General features: G+C 45.5%; 1 protein-coding gene across 1 annotated transcript; it reads right to left on the bottom strand.

Moving 5' to 3' along the window:
* Positions 1-6436: 6436 nt before the first annotated feature.
* Positions 6437-20644, bottom strand: LOC149328654 (acetylcholinesterase-like). Its single transcript, XM_089559051.1, has 4 exons — positions 20320-20644; positions 10481-10670; positions 8760-9767; positions 6437-6584 (listed from the first exon to the last, which is right to left on the bottom strand). The coding sequence occupies exons 1-4, from the start codon at positions 20642-20644 to the stop codon at positions 6437-6439; spliced, it is 1671 nt and encodes a 556-aa protein (XP_089415177.1).
* Positions 20645-20869: the final 225 nt, after the last annotated feature.

The raw sequence follows: 20869 nt of genomic DNA on the forward strand, positions 1-20869 counted from the left end.
TAGATAGATCGAGAGGAATTGTCTCGCAGCCAGGCACCCCCTTGTGATCACATGTTCACTTTTCTGTAGCGGCCGGTGTACCCTTTTACTACCAAGTCAACGCGTTTGTGGCACACTGAGCATCTCAGTATTCTCTACCGCACAACGTTCCGAGGTAGCACTAGGACCAACGCTACTTCGCGCGGCCACCATCAGTCCACTACGAGAACGCACGGTGTGGGTGTGATGCCTTCTTAATGGCTCTCGGCACCGATGAATACTACCAGGCGCGAAACTTTGAACGCCCACCTCGGGTTTGTTATCGCTACGGGAATCTTGGACGTATTTCTAGCTTTTGACACCGCCGTTGACATTCTCGATATGTGCCAGCAACCCTCACAGCATGACCCGCCTACGAGAATGCTTCTACCAAAACTGACTACGTACCCCCTCGAACAGAACTTCGGCATACCATCCTTCGGAGCTCTACCCCGGCGTTGGTTCGCAATGTTACTCCTCCTGCGATTCGCACGCGGTGGTTTCCAGCACCTGGTGGCCAGTCCCTGTCTCTTCGTTCGGGAAACTAACCAGCGCTGCCAGTGGAGGTAAGGCAGCTGGGCGTCCGCTCTGTTCGGGTATCACTCCTTCCGTTTCAATGCTTAAGAGCAAAGTTTGTCCGGCCGTTAGTGGTGTGTCTACAGTAGCTCTCGTTGATGCAGGGTCAACTGCTTCTGCGCTCAGTAGCAGATTAATGTTCTTGCTGGAACGCAAAGATATGCTTATTTGCGATAAAGCCTCAACATTTTGCGGCGCGAGCGGCAAGCCATTGCGTCCTCTGGGAGTGTGTAATCTGGAAGTTGATTTCAGTACAGCCGTTTTTCAAGTTGAATTCTTCGTTATCCATAGTGCTACTCATTACGACCTTGCAGGAATGGATTTTGTGAATTTGTGTCGAAGTGATGAGGTTTATTTCGAGCATATGAATTTGTGCAGCCTCATGGAAAGTTCGTGTGACGCAGCAACGGTGTTCTGTGTATCCCAAGATACCGTCGGGCCATCGTGGACTGCAGTGTACGTCCCGCTGCTCACCGCACCTGCCAACCGTGAAATTATTGAAGCTCTAGCGGCAGCCCTATATTAGGCATGCTTAAAGAGCAACGTTGTAGTGCCGCGCTGTCTGATATTCATTGCTAACGTCGGCGCATGGTTTTGCAAAATTAATTCATCTCGACCAGTACTTTTGCAAGCGGCTTAAAACTCGCTCTGTATGAAGACGATGAGCCTCTAGCCCTGATGTCGGTCACAGTTCTCCCGGTTGAAGCTGTCCAGGAGTCGAGCGCTGAACGCACGATTCTTGGCATGATCAACGAAACGCTCAGCGCCACTGAACGCCGCTTGCTAGTAGCCATTCTGCTTCAGTACTCGGCTGTCTTCGACTTCTCCCAACCCAGTAGACAACCCTCTATTCCCACGTCTTGCACGCGCCACAGTATCAACACCGGCTCGTGGCGCCCGACCGCCAAAAGCCTTATTGTGTGTACCCGTCGGAGCGCAAAGCAAATGAAGATCAAGTCACAGAGATACTTGAGAAGGAGGTCATTCAGGAGCCGTTGAGCCCTTGGGCTGCTCCTGTCATTCTTGTCCGCAAAAAAGACGGCGCATGGAGGTTTTGTGTGGGCTGCCGCCATTTAAATGCCTCCAAAAGGGATGTATGGCCTTCGTCTCGCACTGATGACGCCATACGCTGTCGTTCTGGCGCCTCTTACTTTACCTGCGTAGATCTGCGATCAGGTTACTGGCATATTCCGGTGCATCCGGCAGACAATGAAAAAAAGTGCGTTTGTAAGGCCGGATGGCCTTTTTGAATTTCATGTGATGCCATAAAGACTTTGCAATGCGCCTGTGACTTCTGAGAGATTTATGGGCATGGTACTGCGCGGCATGAAATCAACCCTCTTCGGCATACCGCCGCTCTTCCTCTCTGCTCCTTCCGGCTTCTCCAGTGCCTGACCTGCGCTTAGAATATTTGCTGGTGCTTTTTTCAGACGGAAAGCGCATTATTCTGAAAACATTGACAGTCGCGTAGCTCAGCTAGGCCAGGAAATGCTTAACGAAAGCAGTTTCGTCTACTCACATGTCGGTTGCGACACACCATTATTGTTGCTAAGCAGCTTGGCACTGGCGTATGGTCTGCTCGGTGAGCTGATGGGCCTTCACTTCTTCCTCCGTTCAGCTGGTGTTATCGAACATCACAGGCTGCGACACAGTGGCTATAGGCTCTTCTTGCATTCCACAGTTAGGCGTCTCCGCTTGGCTAGCCATTCTTCGCGCTCTTGGGGCGTATGCTACTCGCTTGACTTTCCTCAGCTCGTTCTCCCTCTGCTTGCCTGCCCAGTACGGAGCGACGACTTTGTGATCCGGCTAGTTGATCATCTGCTGCGTATATCGCCACTGAGCGGAGGCCGATCACTCCTTCTCTTCTATGGTGAGCGTCTGACGACCGAGCGCATCACCTGCCGTACTCATGCTGCGCCGCGCGCATGCGCACTGCGCACCTGTGACGTCACGTGCGGCGCATCTGTGGCGAAACCGGTTGTCATGGTGACGGCGCGCATGCGACACTCACTTTCAGGCGCCAGCAAAATCGCTGAGGGTTGGCCAGTGTAGCTTTCGCTACAGAAGACAATGTCATCCGGAATGCCCATCAAGAATGGATTTAATGTAGGTTGAATGTGGCTTTAACTATCACGGGTGCTGTTGTTTCTGTAATTCACGTCCGCTTGTGTGCCTGCCGGCTGAAGGGGTAAACACCGTATGATGGACTCCAACTGCGTGGAGCTAACCGCGTAATCGTTCGGCTACCAGCGAAGAGGACTTCGGGAGTTTCGACTGATGGTGACCGCCACCGTGAACTATTTCCTGCACTATCTGCTTATGCTCAGCTCATTTTTGGCTTGTATTTCTTGTCCCCCGTATGTGCTCTATTTTCTTCCTGCGGCCGCATCTTCCACATTAACGAGAGTGACACTTCTTCTGATGCGGCCGAACCATACCATCGCATCATTGTCACTGCTGATTCAATTTTGCCCATTCGGTCTGATAGGCATGTTACGCTTACTTCTGATTACATTTTTAATGGGGATCTGCTTGCCTTGCCCTCTTATCGGCGCCGAACCAACGGGATTGTCTTCCCCTCTAGTCTTGTTCGGTTGCAAAACAGGTTAGCTGTGGTGACTGCCTTTAAAACTTCCAATGAGCGTCTTTGGGTGCTGGACATTAAACCGGTCTCCCTATTCGTGTTCACAGCGTCTTCCTCCAAACCGCATTTTTGAGGTGGCGTTTATCAGTCCTCTCTACCATCATTCATTTGGACCTCCCAGCTCCGCAATGCCTAAATTTCCTGGGCTTGCTTCGCATGGACCAAGGCTCTTTTCATGTGACTTATGTTATTCTGAGAAACACTTCGGTTTTAGAGAGAACCGCATCTGTACCGACTTCGCTTCTGTTGATAGTCTCCGCCCGTACTGCTCTTCGCTATCTGAAAGAAAAGTCATTATGACATTATTTCTCTGTTTGGCTTATACAAGTATAGGTTGACGTATTATAAAACTTTCGTTCAATTTGGTCTGGATGATGCAATTCACCTTGAAAAACTCATAGCCTTAGTCGCTTTGGGACGTTAAACCCCATAAACCAACCAACCAACAAGCATTCGCCAATCAGACACAAATTAATGCTGTTTGTCCCTATCCATAGAACTTCCTATCCTGAACAATCTTTATCTTACAAACTAACTTTGCTGCTAAAACTATTAAACTGAAAAGATTTTGACCATACCTGTAACCAAAATTATCTCCTCAAACGTTCTTTCAACTTGTTTTTTTTTCCGGGCTAGTATAACGCTTCCTTTTTTTTCCGTTCTTATTGAACGCTGTTGTTTATACTTTTAATTATTTTACCACCATTTTTGTTTGTTTTTTTCTGTTTAGCCACTTTCAATTTTATAATCCATACTCTCCGCTGCTTGTCTAGATACAGTAACTGCCATCGATGACTGGCTATCATCTTGTTGTTTGCCATCTTGCAAGGGGTCGGGAAATCATCATGATATCTTTGACTATGATGATGATGATGATGATGATGATGAGCTCGACGAGCGAGCACTCTCTAACTAATGTACTGGTAGTCAGCAGATGTCATGCATTTAATCTTTCTCCTTGTAGAATGTTTGAAGGTCGAGATTTTCGAACATTTCCTTTTTCCGCTAAACGACACGTATACTATGACGGCAAGTGTTTTTGTTTTTTATTTCTGATGATTTTCTTTAGTTGTCTACTCATTTTGGAAGGAGCGCTGGCTCCGCACCACAACTTCCCTTGTTCTGAAATTTGTTGTTTTTGAAAGCATTTATAACGAGGGTTTAAGGTATGCAATTTAATGGTCCCAGTTCGCACTCCAGGACTCCGCTGGCGGAGGTTGACCTGACTCTCTGTCCTGGCTCTTTTGACGAATGCTCCATGCTCCTCGAGGTCCGGGATGGACAGAGCTGTCTCCCATTCCTCCCACGTTGGCTTTGAAATCGTGTCTATAGCAGCACAAAACTTACATGATCATACCGTGCGGCATCAGTCCGCTTTTTCACCGCATAATTTGCATTGTGCCAGAAGAATTGCGGGTCGATAGCGTGCAATTAGTGCGGATTTGGGCATGCCATGATTTCGAGCCCAGCGTTTGCTCTTTTATGGGAGCTACGCTACTACTGAACGTCTGATTTGCGTAGACATTGTCACAATACATGTGCCTCTGTCTTGTGCTCGTGGAAGTTTGCGGATGACGATGGTTGACGCTCGACGCGAATGATATAAAAGCGATTGCCGCGGGCCCTGTATCTACCTCACTGATTGATGGGCGCTGAACTACCCGCAGGGACGAGTCGCTAGAGCATCACTATTTTGGCTCGAAAGGGTACTATGCACTTTTCTCAAGCTATTAGCTCTTTCCGTGAATGTGTTACTTGTCACAAACACCTCGTTTAGTACCTCTACCTTTTCTAAAGGTTAAACATTATTGAACAAGCTCATGTAATCAGTGCCTCGAAAAAACCTTAAAGAAATCTCTCTTATAAAGCACTACGCCAACCGCTACCCCGCAGTCCATGGTCTCGAGCGCCACCTATGACAATACACCGCTCTTAAAATGGCACCACACTGCTGTACCTAGGCATTCTAGTAAATATTCAAGAGAATACGAAACTTATGCACCAATCGACTAAGGTTTGCGTTTAAACGGAAACAATAATCAAATTCAATCGACATATTGTTTAAGCCTAAAAAGATATCTGTAACGCTTAAAGGAAAAAGCGCCTGTTTTTTCTACTGTTTGTGGGCGTGTCACTGGTCAGTCGGAACAATAGCAAGAATCTCTCACTCGTCGGACAAGAACCATGGTGACTTTCCAAGCCACGACGAGGCAGAATGCTTGGTTTCAACCGCATCAAGTTGGACTCAATTTCACGGCGTAGAGAATGCTTTTTTTTATTTAAAGCAACTACAATGAAAATGTCGACTTCAGGAGCATTTGTTCCAAGTTCCACTTTCGACAATAACTTTGATAGGATCTGTAGAGGATGCTCAAGTAAGAGCGCCAAATCTGAGAGCTGAATGGTTCGCATGCTTAAGTATAAGACTACCGTCATCTTTAGTATAACAGCGCAAACGGACGACATACAGAGGAGGAACGAGGAACACAGAGACCAGTGCCCGTCTTTGGGTTCCTCCTTCTTTTGTCGTTTCTTGGATAACTGTGCGTCGAACTACAGTTTATTTCTACGGCACTGGGCTCTCTTAAGTGTTTAAACTCAGCGCTCGTCCGTGTGTTTCTTCTTCCTTTTCTACTTTTCGTCGTTGAGTGCTGCTCTAGCCAAAATGAGCGTTTACCAGCTCGCGTAATCATCAATCCTACAGTGTTTTTTCCAGGGCAGAGGGCTCTTAAAGATTTGAGCTCAGCGTTCGTCTGTATGTTCCATGTTTCTGGTCTCTCTTTCGTCCGTTTGCGCCTTTACTCCCAAATTGAACCCTCACCAACTCGCCCAGTTGTCTATCTGACTATTGGTCATAGTAACCTGCATGATATCTTCCTAGACTTTTAGCTGAATGTGGAGAAGAGAACGCTGCATTTGAGGCAGATTATATTAAAACAGGAAATTTGTTGCCAAAAATTCCTGCATTTCGAAAATTGTTCTGTCTTAATAATGTGTTCTCCTTAGAACTACTTTCTCTTTGGGCCAATTCCATCACTAAGGCTGCCGACATTGTTTTTGAATTCATTAGAAAAACGGACTTTTCACTTTAAATCGAATTTATTGATCCGGCGAATAAACATTAAATTGTTTGTTATACTTCTTGAAGCTGCTTACGTTTATCCACCTGATTTTCTAAACGCACAATGCCTTCACAGTTCAATAAAGCTGAAGCTCCTTGAGAACGCCGCATCTGGTACTCAAATTAAATCTTGAAACTTGAAATGTTCTGCCTGTCATGAGCAGAAATGACTCATCATTCGAAGTAAATGCCGGCCACTCAATTCCCTCGGATCCAGTCGGTGCTCTGGAAAAAAAATGCACAGAAGGTTTAATCGCCACACAAACTTGTCGAATAATCTTGCGTCCATAAAATGCAGAATGGGGCATTTGTCTATACCCTGTGCAGTGTATTCGGCGGTTGACACGAATAAAATATGCCATTCTAAACTTTCATTATTAGCGCGGCATTAGAAGGTTTATACATCAAATTCAGTAGCCAAACTATTACTGAAACCTGGATTCGTGAAGCACTGTTCCCCGAAAACTTTCCTTTGCCCTCCGTTGCTTTAAGTGGCGGAATCAAGTGAAGGAAGCCTAGAAAATACATCGCAGCCTTCGGCCGTTCTATTAATAAAGGCAGACTTTTTAATGCATATCAGAAATCGATCATGGCCAGATGAAGAAAATTATACTTGCGCCTTGTTTCCTTCTTCTTGGTGATAGGAAATAAAGGTGATAGGTGAATAAAAGCGTATTGCGAATGACAGCTATTGACAATGTAAAGACGGCCGCGACCAGCCTCGTGCACTGTCAGCACTTGCCGCATGTTCACGACAGTCTCAAAAAGGAAGCAATGCTTGAAACATGGTTTTCAAAGCAGGATATCTTTCGGTACCACTTGCCTGGATGCTGGTCTTTGTTACTGCTTTTCTGAATTGGTAATTCAGTGCACAGTAAAGTTCAGTAATAAGTTCTGTAAGCGCTTTAGCTGCTCCAATGTGCTACAAAAAGCGGGGGTGTTGCAAAAGCAGATAAAAGAATGGATGTAACGGATTCTGGCGATAATTCGAATAAAACGTGAACATCATATGGGTCCAAGATAGAAGAATGGCAGGACGATAGGATTCTTCGCAAGTCAAACCAAACGGAACATTGGTTGCCCGGAAACTTGAGTACGTTAGTGGCTATTGGACTCGCTGAGCGACCCTTCCCTAAAGACTTGTTAATTTTCTTTGGTTTTAATTTGTAATATCATTATTATTGGACTGTAAGAACCTAAGCTATGTTACAATCTCCTTAACAAACAACTGCAGCAAAGTTGGTGACTCTACTGAAATGAATATTTAACCACGCACACAAACAGGGATCATGGGAAAAAAAGAGAACGATAAGGCGCGCCATGTATTTTTCCCGCGCACCGTCCCGGCTATTGTTTCCTGTGTCCTTTGTCTGCCCAGTTAAAATATGCCTCCTAAATGACATTATCGACATTTGATTCCACTATATCAGACACAGCATTAGGAAAACTAAGCTTTGCTAGGATGGTTGTCTTTTTGTGATAGCATGTAGCATTTCCTAGATTATAGCGTATCACTCCACTAAGGGCTGCGCTCATACATGGGCTATTCTCTGTAAGGAGCCGACGATTTGTAGGCTAAATACGCAAACTGGAAGTGGGTTTCATTTAGTACACATTTTCAAGCGCGGTATGTTTCCGAGAAAGATACCAGATTATTTCAGGTGTCTGCCGCTCTCATTACCAGGTAGTATCAGCATAGGCTGTGCCGTACACCGCCACCGCGTTCCACGGCCCGCAACATCCAATACCCATTTACCCATTGATACTAGGCGCCAGCACTTGGCTAGTCACGCCATCTCCACAAGCAGATTGGCGGCTGGCGGCCGCAGTAAGAGATCAGAGGGTTTACGGCACACCCTACACTGAAACTCTCTATTATTTCCGAACGTTCACCGCTACGCAGGTGTGCACCGTTTAAAGCATAATTCAGACGCCTGTACTCGAAATGGGTGGCAGCCGCGAACAAGGAAGTGAGGACATCAGGATAGTAAAGTAAGGCTCTACTTCTATTTTCTGCTCGTGTATTTCAGATTCGTGATACGCAGTGTCCTGGACGTCGCTGTTAAAAGCTTCAATGTTAGGGGAATTTAAAATAGAATGGATGGAACGGAAAATGTCCTCATATACGATGGTAGCAAGGAGCTAGGAATGAGCACTGTCGATAGTCTGAGCAATGGAGAATGTTAAAGGCATATGCAACTAAATACCAGAATAGAACGCGGGACTGTATGCTGCGATAAAGTACTTTCTCGACAGAGAGTACGAGAATTTAACTCAAAAGTGCAGCTTTTGTCTGACGGCCATACCACATCAAATTCGCGAAAAGAAGTGTGGTATTTTCTCGCCTGAATACGGTAACTAGATGCATATTTTTATAAAATAAACATTGCAAATCCTCACCTGCCTTTCGCGAAGTTGCCCCATAGTTTAATGATTTTAGTGCTGAAAGGAATGTCCTTTGTGCACCCGTCGTCAACATCAAATGGTCTCCCGAATATCAGAGGCACGTCATCGCCATGTGTCATTCCAAACCAAGGCCGTCTCCTCTGGCAGGCTGACACGTAATTCATCTGGTAAACATAGACATGACTTCTACTTTGGGCTGCAGCCGTTGCAATGGTCAACCTACGCGCATCCTGGAAGGTAGCGCAAACCATTCGTTCATCTCCTTTGGTGTCAACTAGGGCTTGTCTTAGTGCGCTGTAATCATAGTATCCAATCTCCTCCATGTATAGCTGCTGCAGCCTCATTATATCGGGTAGAGACAGGCCACTGTACAACTCTCCTAGAAAGTGAAGCATTTCAACTTTGTTGATCTTTCGTGGTGGCAAAAGTTGTGAAAACGTATCTCTGAACTTTATGTAGAGAAAACTACTTCCTTCATTCGCCACATGTCCGATTACAACATCTTTGTCCCGTGGAAACGTGGCGATGCTAGGGTCCTGTGGTAAAAACTCATCTCCGAAAATTGGTTCAAACTCGCCACTGCCTGCATTAACGAATGTCGCTTCAACTGCTAAGATTAAGCTAGCGTTTACATTTCGAAGGCACGATACAGCCTCCGAGGCAACGTTAGCGTCATTGCTGCCGCTGCCGCAACCAAAAATCTGAGCAAAAGCGTTGGCGTGTCCAAGCATCACTGATTTTTCTTTCGCCCGACCACGCTTTGTTGCTGGACCACTCTGCACGATTGCTCGCTTGAATAAATTCTTGCTTCCAGGTGATAATAGGTGAAAGCCGGCTGCGACACCACCAGCGCTCCATCCCAAGAGCGTCACTTCCGCTGGGTCTCCGCCGAAGGCTGCGACGTTGTGTTGTATCCATTGGAGTGCCAAGACCTGATCGTGAAAGAGCTGGTTGCCGGGCGCTTCCTCGGTCCCAACATAGAGTAGCCCGAACGACTGAAGCCTGAAAGTGAAAGTATGAAAACGTGGGCGTTATTGTCATGAATTTGCGACTAAAGACAAGTAATCGCTAGTTGCTTTGTGCTTTTAACCATTTATTCAAAGATGAAGGCTATGTCAATAAATACATGGTTTTGTTATACATATTACCTTATTATATATAAACATACATTTGACTGCGCGCACAAGAAAATTGCGCACGTAGCACTTATAGTAATATTTGACTCTTTGGTGTGTCTTTAAGCAGTTACCTAACCTCGACCAACGATGAAGAAAGAACCCTTTTTCGCTCTTTGTTTTTGCCTTTTGAAGCTAGCGTGTGTTTCCGAAGATTGTGCATCGTGCCCGGTACAAACTTAGCCTTATCTCTTCGGGTTTGTTTTTCTCTAGAAAGCACAGTGAGCGGTCGTTTATTTTTTCACTCTTGTACCCTCTGCTCTCTGGCCTCCGGTAAAAAAAAAAATCCATATCCACTTACGCCTGAATGTGGGATGGACTTCAGCCTCATGGCCATTTCTTTATCTCGGAAATAAACTTCCCTGTGCCGGGGGACGTATTGTTTGGACTTTTGCTTTGCCTCCCTCAGCAATCAATAAAAAAATTTTCTGTGTTGTTAAGTCTGCATATCCAGATCGCATTGCTCAGTGTGCTAATATTTACTCCAGCTTTACTAGTCCGAGTCCTGAGAGCCACATTAATAAACAACGATAAAAACACCTGTAGGCAATGGTGACGACCACGACATTTGCCAGAGCTGCCAAGTTGCCGCCGTCATCCAACCACATTGCAGCTGAACCTTGTTGAAACGCCCCACCGTGTAGCCAAGCCATAACTGGAAGCTGAGACGATGAGCCAAGCTTTGGCGTCCATATGTTTAGGTAGAGACCGTCTTCACTCTTGGGTCGCGCTGAAATCAAACGCAACGATAAAGTCCTCCTGCATTCTTGTTTTGATATGAAGTCATTGTTTTCCATCCGCCCTTGTAGAGCGTTATTTTGTTCTGATGCCGATGAAAACCGAAAAACGACCAATTTCTGTCGTTGTTTGCTGTGTGTTAAAAGTACTTTTTCCCCAATACTTCTTGTGTAGAATTTATAGTAGCAATAGCACGCTATACGGTGTTTCATTGCAACGGTTTTAAATATCAAGCAGTACATTTTATTCTCCCGCTGACTACTGCTTACTTAATTTATAAATTTTGTTATATATGTGACCTTGTATATAGCATCGAGCTTTATAAAACGCCATTGTTTTACATACAGAGCGAAATTTTCGTTACAGTTCTCTTCGGCATTTCAGTGTTTGATATACTGCGCTCATGGTTGAACACAAGCAAGAAGCAGTAAAGCTGGATAGATATTGTGACGGACTAAAAGACGACGAAGCGGGAAGTGGTGTGGGCAGGAGCGCTTGTGCTAGGCCAGTGGCCATTAAATCATTCCATCGCCATATCTCATCACTTGTACCTCTTCGGATTGCCGGCACGTAATAATATCTAACCGACTTTACACTCGATTTACTCTCGATATTGGCTTTGTAATGTACCCCTTCCCGAAATATTTAGTCATTGAAATCTACCAGAGTGACGGTCTCTTCAGGCAAATAGGCATCACATTGTCACTGACTGCATTTTTACTGTAATAAAATATAACAGCTTCATTCGCCCTACAGGGGCCTAATTACTCGCCTTTAAAAAGCTGTGCAGCCACAGCCCCTCCGAGGTTGGCGCAGCCCGAAGAAAAAACTGAGAGACCCCGAGTCCAATGAGCTAATTGTCTTCCGACCTGGTAGTCCTACATGACATTCTTCTTATTATCGTCATAAAGTAAGGAAAAAAAAAATGCCGACGGTTACGTTACTTCCTAATGCGAAATTTGAGCGCCGCTGATCAACTGTTTCAGCTATTCTATAGATTGAGGCAACGAATTGTAGCAAGACATGTATGTACAATTGCAGACAACTTGTTATTTTCCACACATATCCCAAATTCCTATGTATCTTTCAGTCCTTGTGAATGGAATAATATATATATTTATATTTTTTTTTTTGGGGGGGGGGAAGGGGAGGGGGGTGCCTATATATATGTCATCTGTTTGAAACCGCATTTTTGAACTTTCGCTCGATCCATTGCATGTGTATTTGCAATGTGTTTTTTTTATGTTTAAACCCTATCGTGCTTTCGTGGGGTTTGGTTTTTGCTCGTTTGTTTTGATTTCGCTGTATTTTCGCTGTTTTACCGCCACCTTGCTAAGGAATAGGCTACATGTTTTCTCTAGCCGAAGACCTTGTGTGGTTGAATCGGCCTAACTCTAAGGCCCTCTGTCTATTTATAAAAACTTTGTAACTTCTGGATAATAAACATTCTTCCTGGGCAGTTTTCCATCAGTTTTCCGCAATAGGTGTTATAGAAGAGAATCCTGCTACCGCAGTACAGTAATTGTATAAGTCCTTGGTACAAGGACAGCAAGCTATACAAAATGAGGTTACTGAGGTGAAAACACAGTTAATGAGGCCGAAAAAACTTTGAGGATGTCTGGTTTATGTGCGACAAAACTTGGGGGCAGTGTCAGAACAGTATCTGTTAAGACATATGCTGTTGATAGTTTCAGTGGTAATGGTACGAAAATTCAGAAAAAAAAATAGCACGAAATAAAATCATAGATCTCCAGGATAGACCGAAACAGCCAGTTCGGTTGCTTTTGGAATAAAACAGAACACCACATGATATTGAAACAACCCTGCGAGAAAGGGGGCTAAACGATGTTTTCCGTGAAAAGCTCGATGCTAAAGGCCCACCTCTAGGAAGCATTAACACCACATCAAGCAGTCAGTACATCTGCCAGTGATACTGTGCTTTCAACAGTGTCTTGAAAACAAAAATTTTGAAACAATACTTTCAGGCTTAAGGACGGGAAAATAATCTTCAAAATTGTTTTTCAGCCGAAACATTAAGAAAGTGAAAATTCTATGAAAAAAAACGCTACAACTGCAAGAGCAAATGATCAAATGGTTGTATTGGTAAACGAGTTGTTTCAAACTGATAACAATTCCTTCAAATGTGATGACACTTTGAATGAACATAGGCCACTATAGACAAGTTAATGTCTTAAAGATAGCAGTTACAGTATCTGGCACACGATCTACACATGATTTCAGTAAACGCTAGCAGTTATGTGAACAAGGCTGATAAACGAGAAACAGGGGCTTTCTTGTCATCCTCATATTTATCTGTGAGCGGAACTTGGCTACAAGATGGGAAAGATCGGATTCTCATTGACGCTGTAGGGGCGTTGAAGTTTTTGTTAAATCTAACCCCTTTGTGACCTTATTGGTCCTAATCAGTAAACACAGAGATTATTTTGAAAGTTTTGTTGTACTACTTTCTTCTCGCCATGTACGGTTTATCGCGCACCATAGGCTCCCGATTTGCAGTTTAGAAAGTGCATAATCATCTCTTAATCCCGCGTAAGAGATCTCTGGTTATAATCTGTGATTTCAATCTTCCCCATATTGACAAGGAGGGGACGCTGCGTGGAACCGGCCAAAATAATTAAATTTCACTTGTCATTATGTTTCCATTAGCTACTAAAAATATTGGGTGTGAATGTAGCCGCAAAAATGCTTTTTCAGATAAGCTTTTCCTAGCTAAATACGGCTATTTGGTGTTAACATACAATGAAATTTTGTTCATCCGGTGTTCTATTTCGCGTTGCACGCTACAGTTTGGTGGAGGAGCTGGGTACGCTTCCCGACCTGCGCACTCCGTACAACGTCACTACGGACCTCACATCGGTTCACCAGCGACCCAGACGCCGTCTCCGCGGAGTGTCGCCTGAATGTGGGCCCCTTCCCCCGCCAACAAGGACGACGCAGCCTCGACCGCCGAGTCCAACTGCCATGGCCACTGACACCAGGACCCCACCGCCGACCCAGGCTCTACCGTCGAGTCGAATTGCCATGGCCGCTGACACCAGACCCCTGGCGCCGATCCTTTGCCACCCAAAGGGAACACCGCCATCTTTTCACGGTGACGTGTTCGAAGACGCTGAGGACTGGCTAGAGACCTTCGAGCGGGTCGCACGCTACAACGGCTGGTGCGACGAGTGCAAGCTCAATAACGTCTACTTTGCCCTTGAAGAGTCTGCTCGGACATGGTTTGAAAACCACGAGGCTACCCTTCCCACCTGGGAGACGCTCTGCCGGACTCTCCTGGCTACGTTCCCCAACGCTGACCACCGGGAGAAAGCTGAAGCTTCGCTGCACTCCCGAAATCAGCGCACGAACGAAAGCGTGCGCATGTGCACCGAAGACATGGCCCGTCTTTTCAAGCGCGCCGACCCCAACATGACAGAGGAGAAGAAGCTGCGCCATCTCATGCGTGGGGTTAAGCAGGAGCTGTTTGCGGGCCTCGTGCGCAGCCCACCCCGCACGGTGGCGGAATTTCTAACCGAGGCGACCACGATGGAGACGACGCTGCAACAACGGGCCCGCCAGTACAACCGGGACATCAACTGCATGGTGCCCGAAGGCTTTTCGTCGTGTCTCGGCGGCACTGCTGACACCTTGCGCGAACTAATTCGCTCAGTTGTCCGGGAGGAACTTCAACGGATCCATCTGCCCCAGGTTTCACCTGCGCCGCTGGCAGCGCTGTCCGAAGTTGTCAGGGACGAGGTGCGACAGGCTGCGCAGGCACCTCCTGTCCCCGAAGCGCCGTCCCGGTTCGATGACCGACCCACGTACGCATCTGTTGTACGTCGCACGACAGGCTACGGTCCCATTACCCCAACGCCTGGTGTGAGCAACATCGGCACATGTCACGCAAGCGTGCCTGGCTACGGTGTCACCCCGTCGACCCCCGTGAGTAACATCGCCACGTATTCTGCAACCGCATCTGCTACAGCTGGGCCACGCCCTCGCAAGTCGGATTTGCGGCGTACACCGGACCGCAGGCCTCTCTGCTACCACTGTGGGGAGCCTGGTCACCTCTACCGCGCCTGTCCGTACCGCCAAGTGGGCCTTCGCGGTTTCCATCCCGACGCACTCTGCCCTCAGAACGGCGAACGACCGCATGAGATTACCCCAGCACCTCCACCAAACTGTAGCGTGCAACGCGAAATAGAACAACCGAGCTGAGACGACAAAACTGCGGCGGTCCCTCAGTGGCCACGCACGCGAGCGAGAGCCAACTAACTTCTTCCTGTTCTCGTGCATGCACTACTCCTTTTTCTTCAAATGCATGTATCAATATTCACTTCCAATATCATTTATTTCCAGTCATTTTTCAGTACGCTTTTCCTAGGAAATAAAACAACTAGAATCTCTACTCGAAATAGTAAGGTCGTAAAAAATGCTTTTACAGCGGATATGACAGATCCTTTAATAATTGCTTGACAAATTAGTATGAGGAACTGAGGAAGATGTGCGTGGCTAATGATAACGCTTCACAAACGTTACTTCACCGATAATAAATGTGAAAAAAAATGGCCAAATACTATTCATTAACAAATAAATAATATACAGCAGCCGTAATCTCAAACCAATGAGAAGGCGTGCTTAAGGCGAACGCGCAACTTCTGAGGTTTAAAGAGCGACTTAGACGATAAAATTCAAAATCAAAACTTCCACACTTTTCAGTGATGCACAGCACAAACATTAAGGAACTTAGGTTAATAGTAGATTACTGACGAAAAGTGAGAAAATTGTACAGGTTCCTAATGAGTCTTTTGAACCTGTTTTCTAAATTTGCAGTGAAAAAATATCTTCGATTCCAACAGCAATTTCGGGCATCTATATATTAGAGCGCATGAATATGTCTCGACCCTTTTATTTAAACTCGACGAAACGAAAAGATCAGGTCCAAACAGTCTTCATAATGAATTCGTAAACAGCTACGCAGCTCATAATATATCATTTGTGTGAAATATTTCTATCAGCACAGTGCCAGCTAGTTAGGTCAGAGCACGTGTCGTAGCATGACTCAAAAAGAACAGGAATTCATAGTGTCTAATTATAAACGGTATCACTTGCGCGCACGTGATGCAAGCCATTGGAGCAAATTTTAGTAGATTATATTTGATTCTTCCTAACTGAAAGCATCACTTCATCATCGCTCCTTTATTATTCTCCTTTCGCATCAACTTGAGCTTTAAGTCAGGGCCTGTGTTGTACGTTCCTTTCTTTGTCCTGTGTTCGGCTGTCCCCTTTTAAGCAATGTTAAACCAACTAGCACGCAACAACACTCTCGTGAATTTTACATCACATAAGCAATGGGTTCATGAAATTGATGTACACTCTGCATTCAGTTTTATTATTTCCCGTATTTGAAAACGGAACACTTTCAATACATGGGGTGATTAGTGCTACGGAAGGTGGTCCAGAAGAAAAAAAACTGGCCAAGAGACCTGCTGCTGAAACGTGAAAAATTGCAGTGGTTTAGCTGCAAAGCTATCGTAGTATATCAAAAATACTCAATTAGTGACCACTATATAGGAGTTTCCAATAACACTCTTGTCAAATAGATGCACAAGAGCAAGATTTCTGCACAACAATTGATAAAGATCAGCACAAAAAATAACTTTCTCAGTTATAATGCATGAGTGACTTGTTACCTCATTAACTGGATAAGTTCATACTCAAAAAGCAGACCTATATTCGAAGAAATGTATGTTCATTTTTGTGATGTCCTCATTCTAACCTCCGAGGTACCGCAAAGCAGTACATTCACGCTCGGTTGTTTTTATCATATATTATTCTTCAACTCAGCAAATCCCGCCTCTTTTGCATTCGGCTCTTTGCAGATTAGTATTATTTATAAATTTATGGCTTCACCTAATTTCTACAACCTATTACAGCGTTTTTTTTCTTCAAAAATTGTGCCGTACAGATTGGGGTATGTAGCAAGACTCAAATAACAGTGCATTTCAGAGTAACTCGTCAAACTTCTCTCAGTTCTTTTCAGCATCACCGGGACCAGTCTAATATTTTTGATGTTTTCAGTTATAGATATCATTGCTTCACTGTTATAAATGATGAGTCGTGGATTACACATATCTCCAACAGTTGTTTATCGGCTTTTTCACAACTATCATTTCTCAGAACTAAAGAGTGCTCCATCCATTTTAAAAGTTCTGGCTTACAACACATATAGCAGGTACAAGCTTCAGTATGCTTCGACCGTCCAAGACCTTCACACCTAAAAAGTGGGTGCCTGCGGCGGAACTAACGCAAGCCATCTTGCGTTATTGCCAAAGCAGCCGCCGGAGGACAACTGCATACCATCCGCAGAACAACACAGTGACTGAGCGCCTGAACAAAACCATCGCCGATATGCTCGCCATGTACATCGATGCCGAGCACAAGGCTTGGGACGTCATCCTGTCTTATATCGTCTTTCGCCTACAACACCGCAGTCCAGGAGACAACGCAGATGACGCCTTTTAGGCTCGTCCATGGCAGGGAGGCCACGACCACGCTAGACGCCATGCTGCCCAAGGCTGCCGAACAGGATACCGTCGACGTCATCGCCTACTTTCAACGCGCAGAAGCCCGAAAACTTGCCCTATCGAAGACCAGCAGCGGACTGACGCCAGATGGTACAACCTACATAGACTCAACGCGTAATACAAGCCAGGAAACCGAGTATGGGTTTGGGCACCAATTCGCCGCCGTATATTGTGTAAAAAGCTTTTACGCCGCTTTTTCGGCCAGGACAAGGTTCTTCGTCAGCTAAGTGAAGTGGACTATGAAGTCGTCGCGGACGAAATGACTGCATCCCATCGAACAGAAGGTGTGCATGTCGCGTGTCTAAAGCCCTATTTTGCGCGTTAGCGGACGCCGTGTTTCCACACTAGGCATTTATTTTTGCACACTCAGTTTATTTGTTTGCGGTCGTCATCTGTTCGTTCTTCAAAGCTGCCGGTGCGCCGTTTTATCGCTTTGTGATACAACATGCGACCAGATTTATCTTTGATTGATCGCATCCAGGCGCAGCTGATTATGCGTTGTTCCAGAATGTTCCAGTAACTTTGCACGATGTATCTCAAGTGTTAGATCGGCGTTAAACTGAGCACAGCCGAGAGCTGCGGGCATACGGTTCAACGACCGCCTAGCACGCGTATGTCCACGCCGCCGCTGAGTCATTCAGTTCTTTGCGGGCGCAGATCAGCCCAAATATCTAGGCCAAAGCCATTTTCGCTGTCTTCCTGCTTTCCGGAGTGTAGTCGCCACTAAGTGACAATATTTATCGCCTTGAACAGACGCAGAAAGAAGCGGTTAGGCTCATTGCTACAAACAGAAAGAAACAGGTTCTCTTACAAACCTTACGACTGGCTTAATAAACAGATTCACAAAAGCGCTACGGATCGAGGACAGAAGGAACACGAAAAACGCAGGACGGGCGCTGACTACCAACTCTTCATTGCCTGAAAAAACCAGAACAGATTTATACTATTTCCTGGACCACGTGATACATTGTCAGCCACGGGACACAGCGAAGGAACGCCTCACATGTTTGGCGAGTCATAACACAGCTCGAAAGAACTCATGAAAAGTGCATGCCCTATCAAACTATAGCATTATCAAACTAAATGATAAAAGGACTAACAGATACAAACATGTGCATGACCCAGCTACAGCCTTTGACAACTACAGGTCAGACAGGCAAGAAAATGAGTACATCAAAGCAAAGCGGAATCTTTGGGCTACATAAAAACATTTAAGAGAGCGAGAAGGTATAAAAGCATGAGAAAATGCATGAGAAAATGGCGATGAAAAAAGGGCATGAAAAATAAAAGTTGCTAGGCAATAGGCACAGTCAGCAGGCTAAAAGCGAAAACAAGAAACGACACCAACAAATAACACGGTAAAAGCAACAATCGTTAAAAATAGAAACTAAAAGAAAAAAGAAAAACATGAACCACCACCGGCCAAGCAATCAAGATGGTAGAACCATTAAAAGTCTTCAAAAGACAGAGGAGTAAAGCTCCGCATAAGGCCATCAAGCAAAATAACGCAAAATAAAACACAATAAGGTGAGGTGCTGGGAAAACCATTTGTGAGGATGTCTAGCGGTTAAAACGCAAGAATCGCGTCCGTTCCAGAAAGGACCTTTCTTTCACCTGTAAACAGACGGGAGAGCTGCTGATGCACGCGTCCCCAGCCTTTTCAATCAAAAACCTTCAATAACGGCCCTTTCTGTTTTGCTCCTTGCGGTCGCCAGAAACTTGGTGTCTGAAAACATAGGCCGACAATCGTGACGGGGTTGGTTACAGTGTAGTGCCATGTGGCTCACAGACTTGTTTTTACGTTGAGGAAGTGTTCGTTTGCTCTGTCATTGAAGCAGCGCCCGGTCTGGCCGAAGTATACTTTACCACAAGTGAGGGGAATCTGGTAGACAACTGCGGATCGACATTCGGTGTACTGACGGGAATGTTTAACTGTGCAGGTCGCCCGCTTCGTCCGGTTTACCATCGGACACACTCTTGCCAACTTACATGGGGCCGAAAACACAACGTTCACATTGTACCTGGCTGCAACCTTTTTGACATTGTGCGATAGCTTATCGATATAAGGAATTACGGCAAAACGTTTCCTTTCCCTGGGCTCTCTCCCTCATTCTCCTAGCTTCATTTTCTAGAGTAAGGCTTCGCACAGGCCTGCTATGAGTTGGTAATAAAGAGTTGGTAGTCAGCGCTCGTCCTGTGTTTTTCGTGGTCCTTCTGTCCTCGTTCCGTAGAGCTGTTGTGAATCTGTTTATTAAGCATGAACAAACTAGCGCACACCAGGATCCTTTTAATAGGACTGGCACCCTAAAAACCCACAGGAAGATTACTCGCATTCTCTTTAAAAATAAAAGTTTAAACAGCCAACTAAACGTCGGTCCTCAGCGCGGATGACAGTTTCCAACACCGGATGAACGCGGCAGCACCGCAATCACTCACTAAAGCCAGTCTTTGTGACGCCAAAAACTTGTAGTCAAGTTTTTATTCACAGGCAATTTGTGAGTGGAATTCCCTTCCAGTGAGCTTAGTTCAACTGAACAACTATGTCCAGGCATTGCAGTACTGTCTAGTTGGCTAACATTACAATGAACATGTTTCTTTTGTTTTTGCAGTGTTTGTCATTTCTGGGTCAGTTGCTTTGCCGCATTGCATTGCAGTACTGTCTAGTTGGCTAACATTATAATGAACATGTTTCTTTTGTTTTTGCAGTGTTTGTCATTTCTGGGTCAGTTGCTTTGCCGCATTGCTAACTCGTTTCTTTGTTCTTTATAAGGTTATTGGTGCACTGAATTTAGGTAGTTACCTCGTCTCCCTTCAATTTTCGGGGGTATCTTGTGTCTTTTCAATTCTCTTGCTTGCACGTATATGTATTATGCACTCCTGCTATACCTCGAACGCGGGTCGGCAGTATTGTGAAATAATAACTGCACACACGTGAAAGTCTAGAAAAGTTTTTTCTCATTCTGTTGTCAATGTGCGCCGGTTATAGTATATGCAAAGTATGATGTTTTTTTTGTATGCTCCAAAAGCACCCCGCTAACCAAGGCATAAACTTACCGTACGGTACCCACAGCAAGTGCCTGGGGTCGAAGACATTTGCCTGCATACACGAAGGTGGAATCTTCGTCGCGTCCAGGATATTTTCACCCCATGGCCTCACCGGCTTAGGCTTCTTGTACCTCAGTGGCCCAATCGGTGGCTGAGCGAATGGTACACCGGTGAAGGCGTGGATCAGAGTACCTTGTGCGACGCGCTGCACTTTCCCGCGTATTTTACCAAGAGGGGAGTCTACTACTGGGCTATACTCGAGAGCTGCAGAAATGCGCACTGATAGCTCCAACGGAGCAAACAGCAGGATCAACGAGATAGTCGAAAGAAACATGGCGGTGCGATTGCACTCCGGTATTTTTGAGGGAAGCACTGAACAGCAGCTGTAAGCACTTAACTGGCACACCGAGTTTGTTAAAACAGCTGCGCAAGGGGCACCAATGTGAACAGGTTTCTCCGGAAGTAGAAACAAGGACAGGTGGTTATAAAAACAAAGAAAGTGTATCCGATTGCGCGGTACTGGCAACAAAAGATAAAAAGCAGAGCCCACACTGCTTTG

Source organism: Amblyomma mixtum, chromosome 9 (genome assembly GCF_055824585.1).
Source record: "Amblyomma mixtum isolate Tamu chromosome 9, ASM5582458v1, whole genome shotgun sequence".
Taxonomy (NCBI): Eukaryota; Metazoa; Arthropoda; class Arachnida; order Ixodida; family Ixodidae; genus Amblyomma; species Amblyomma mixtum.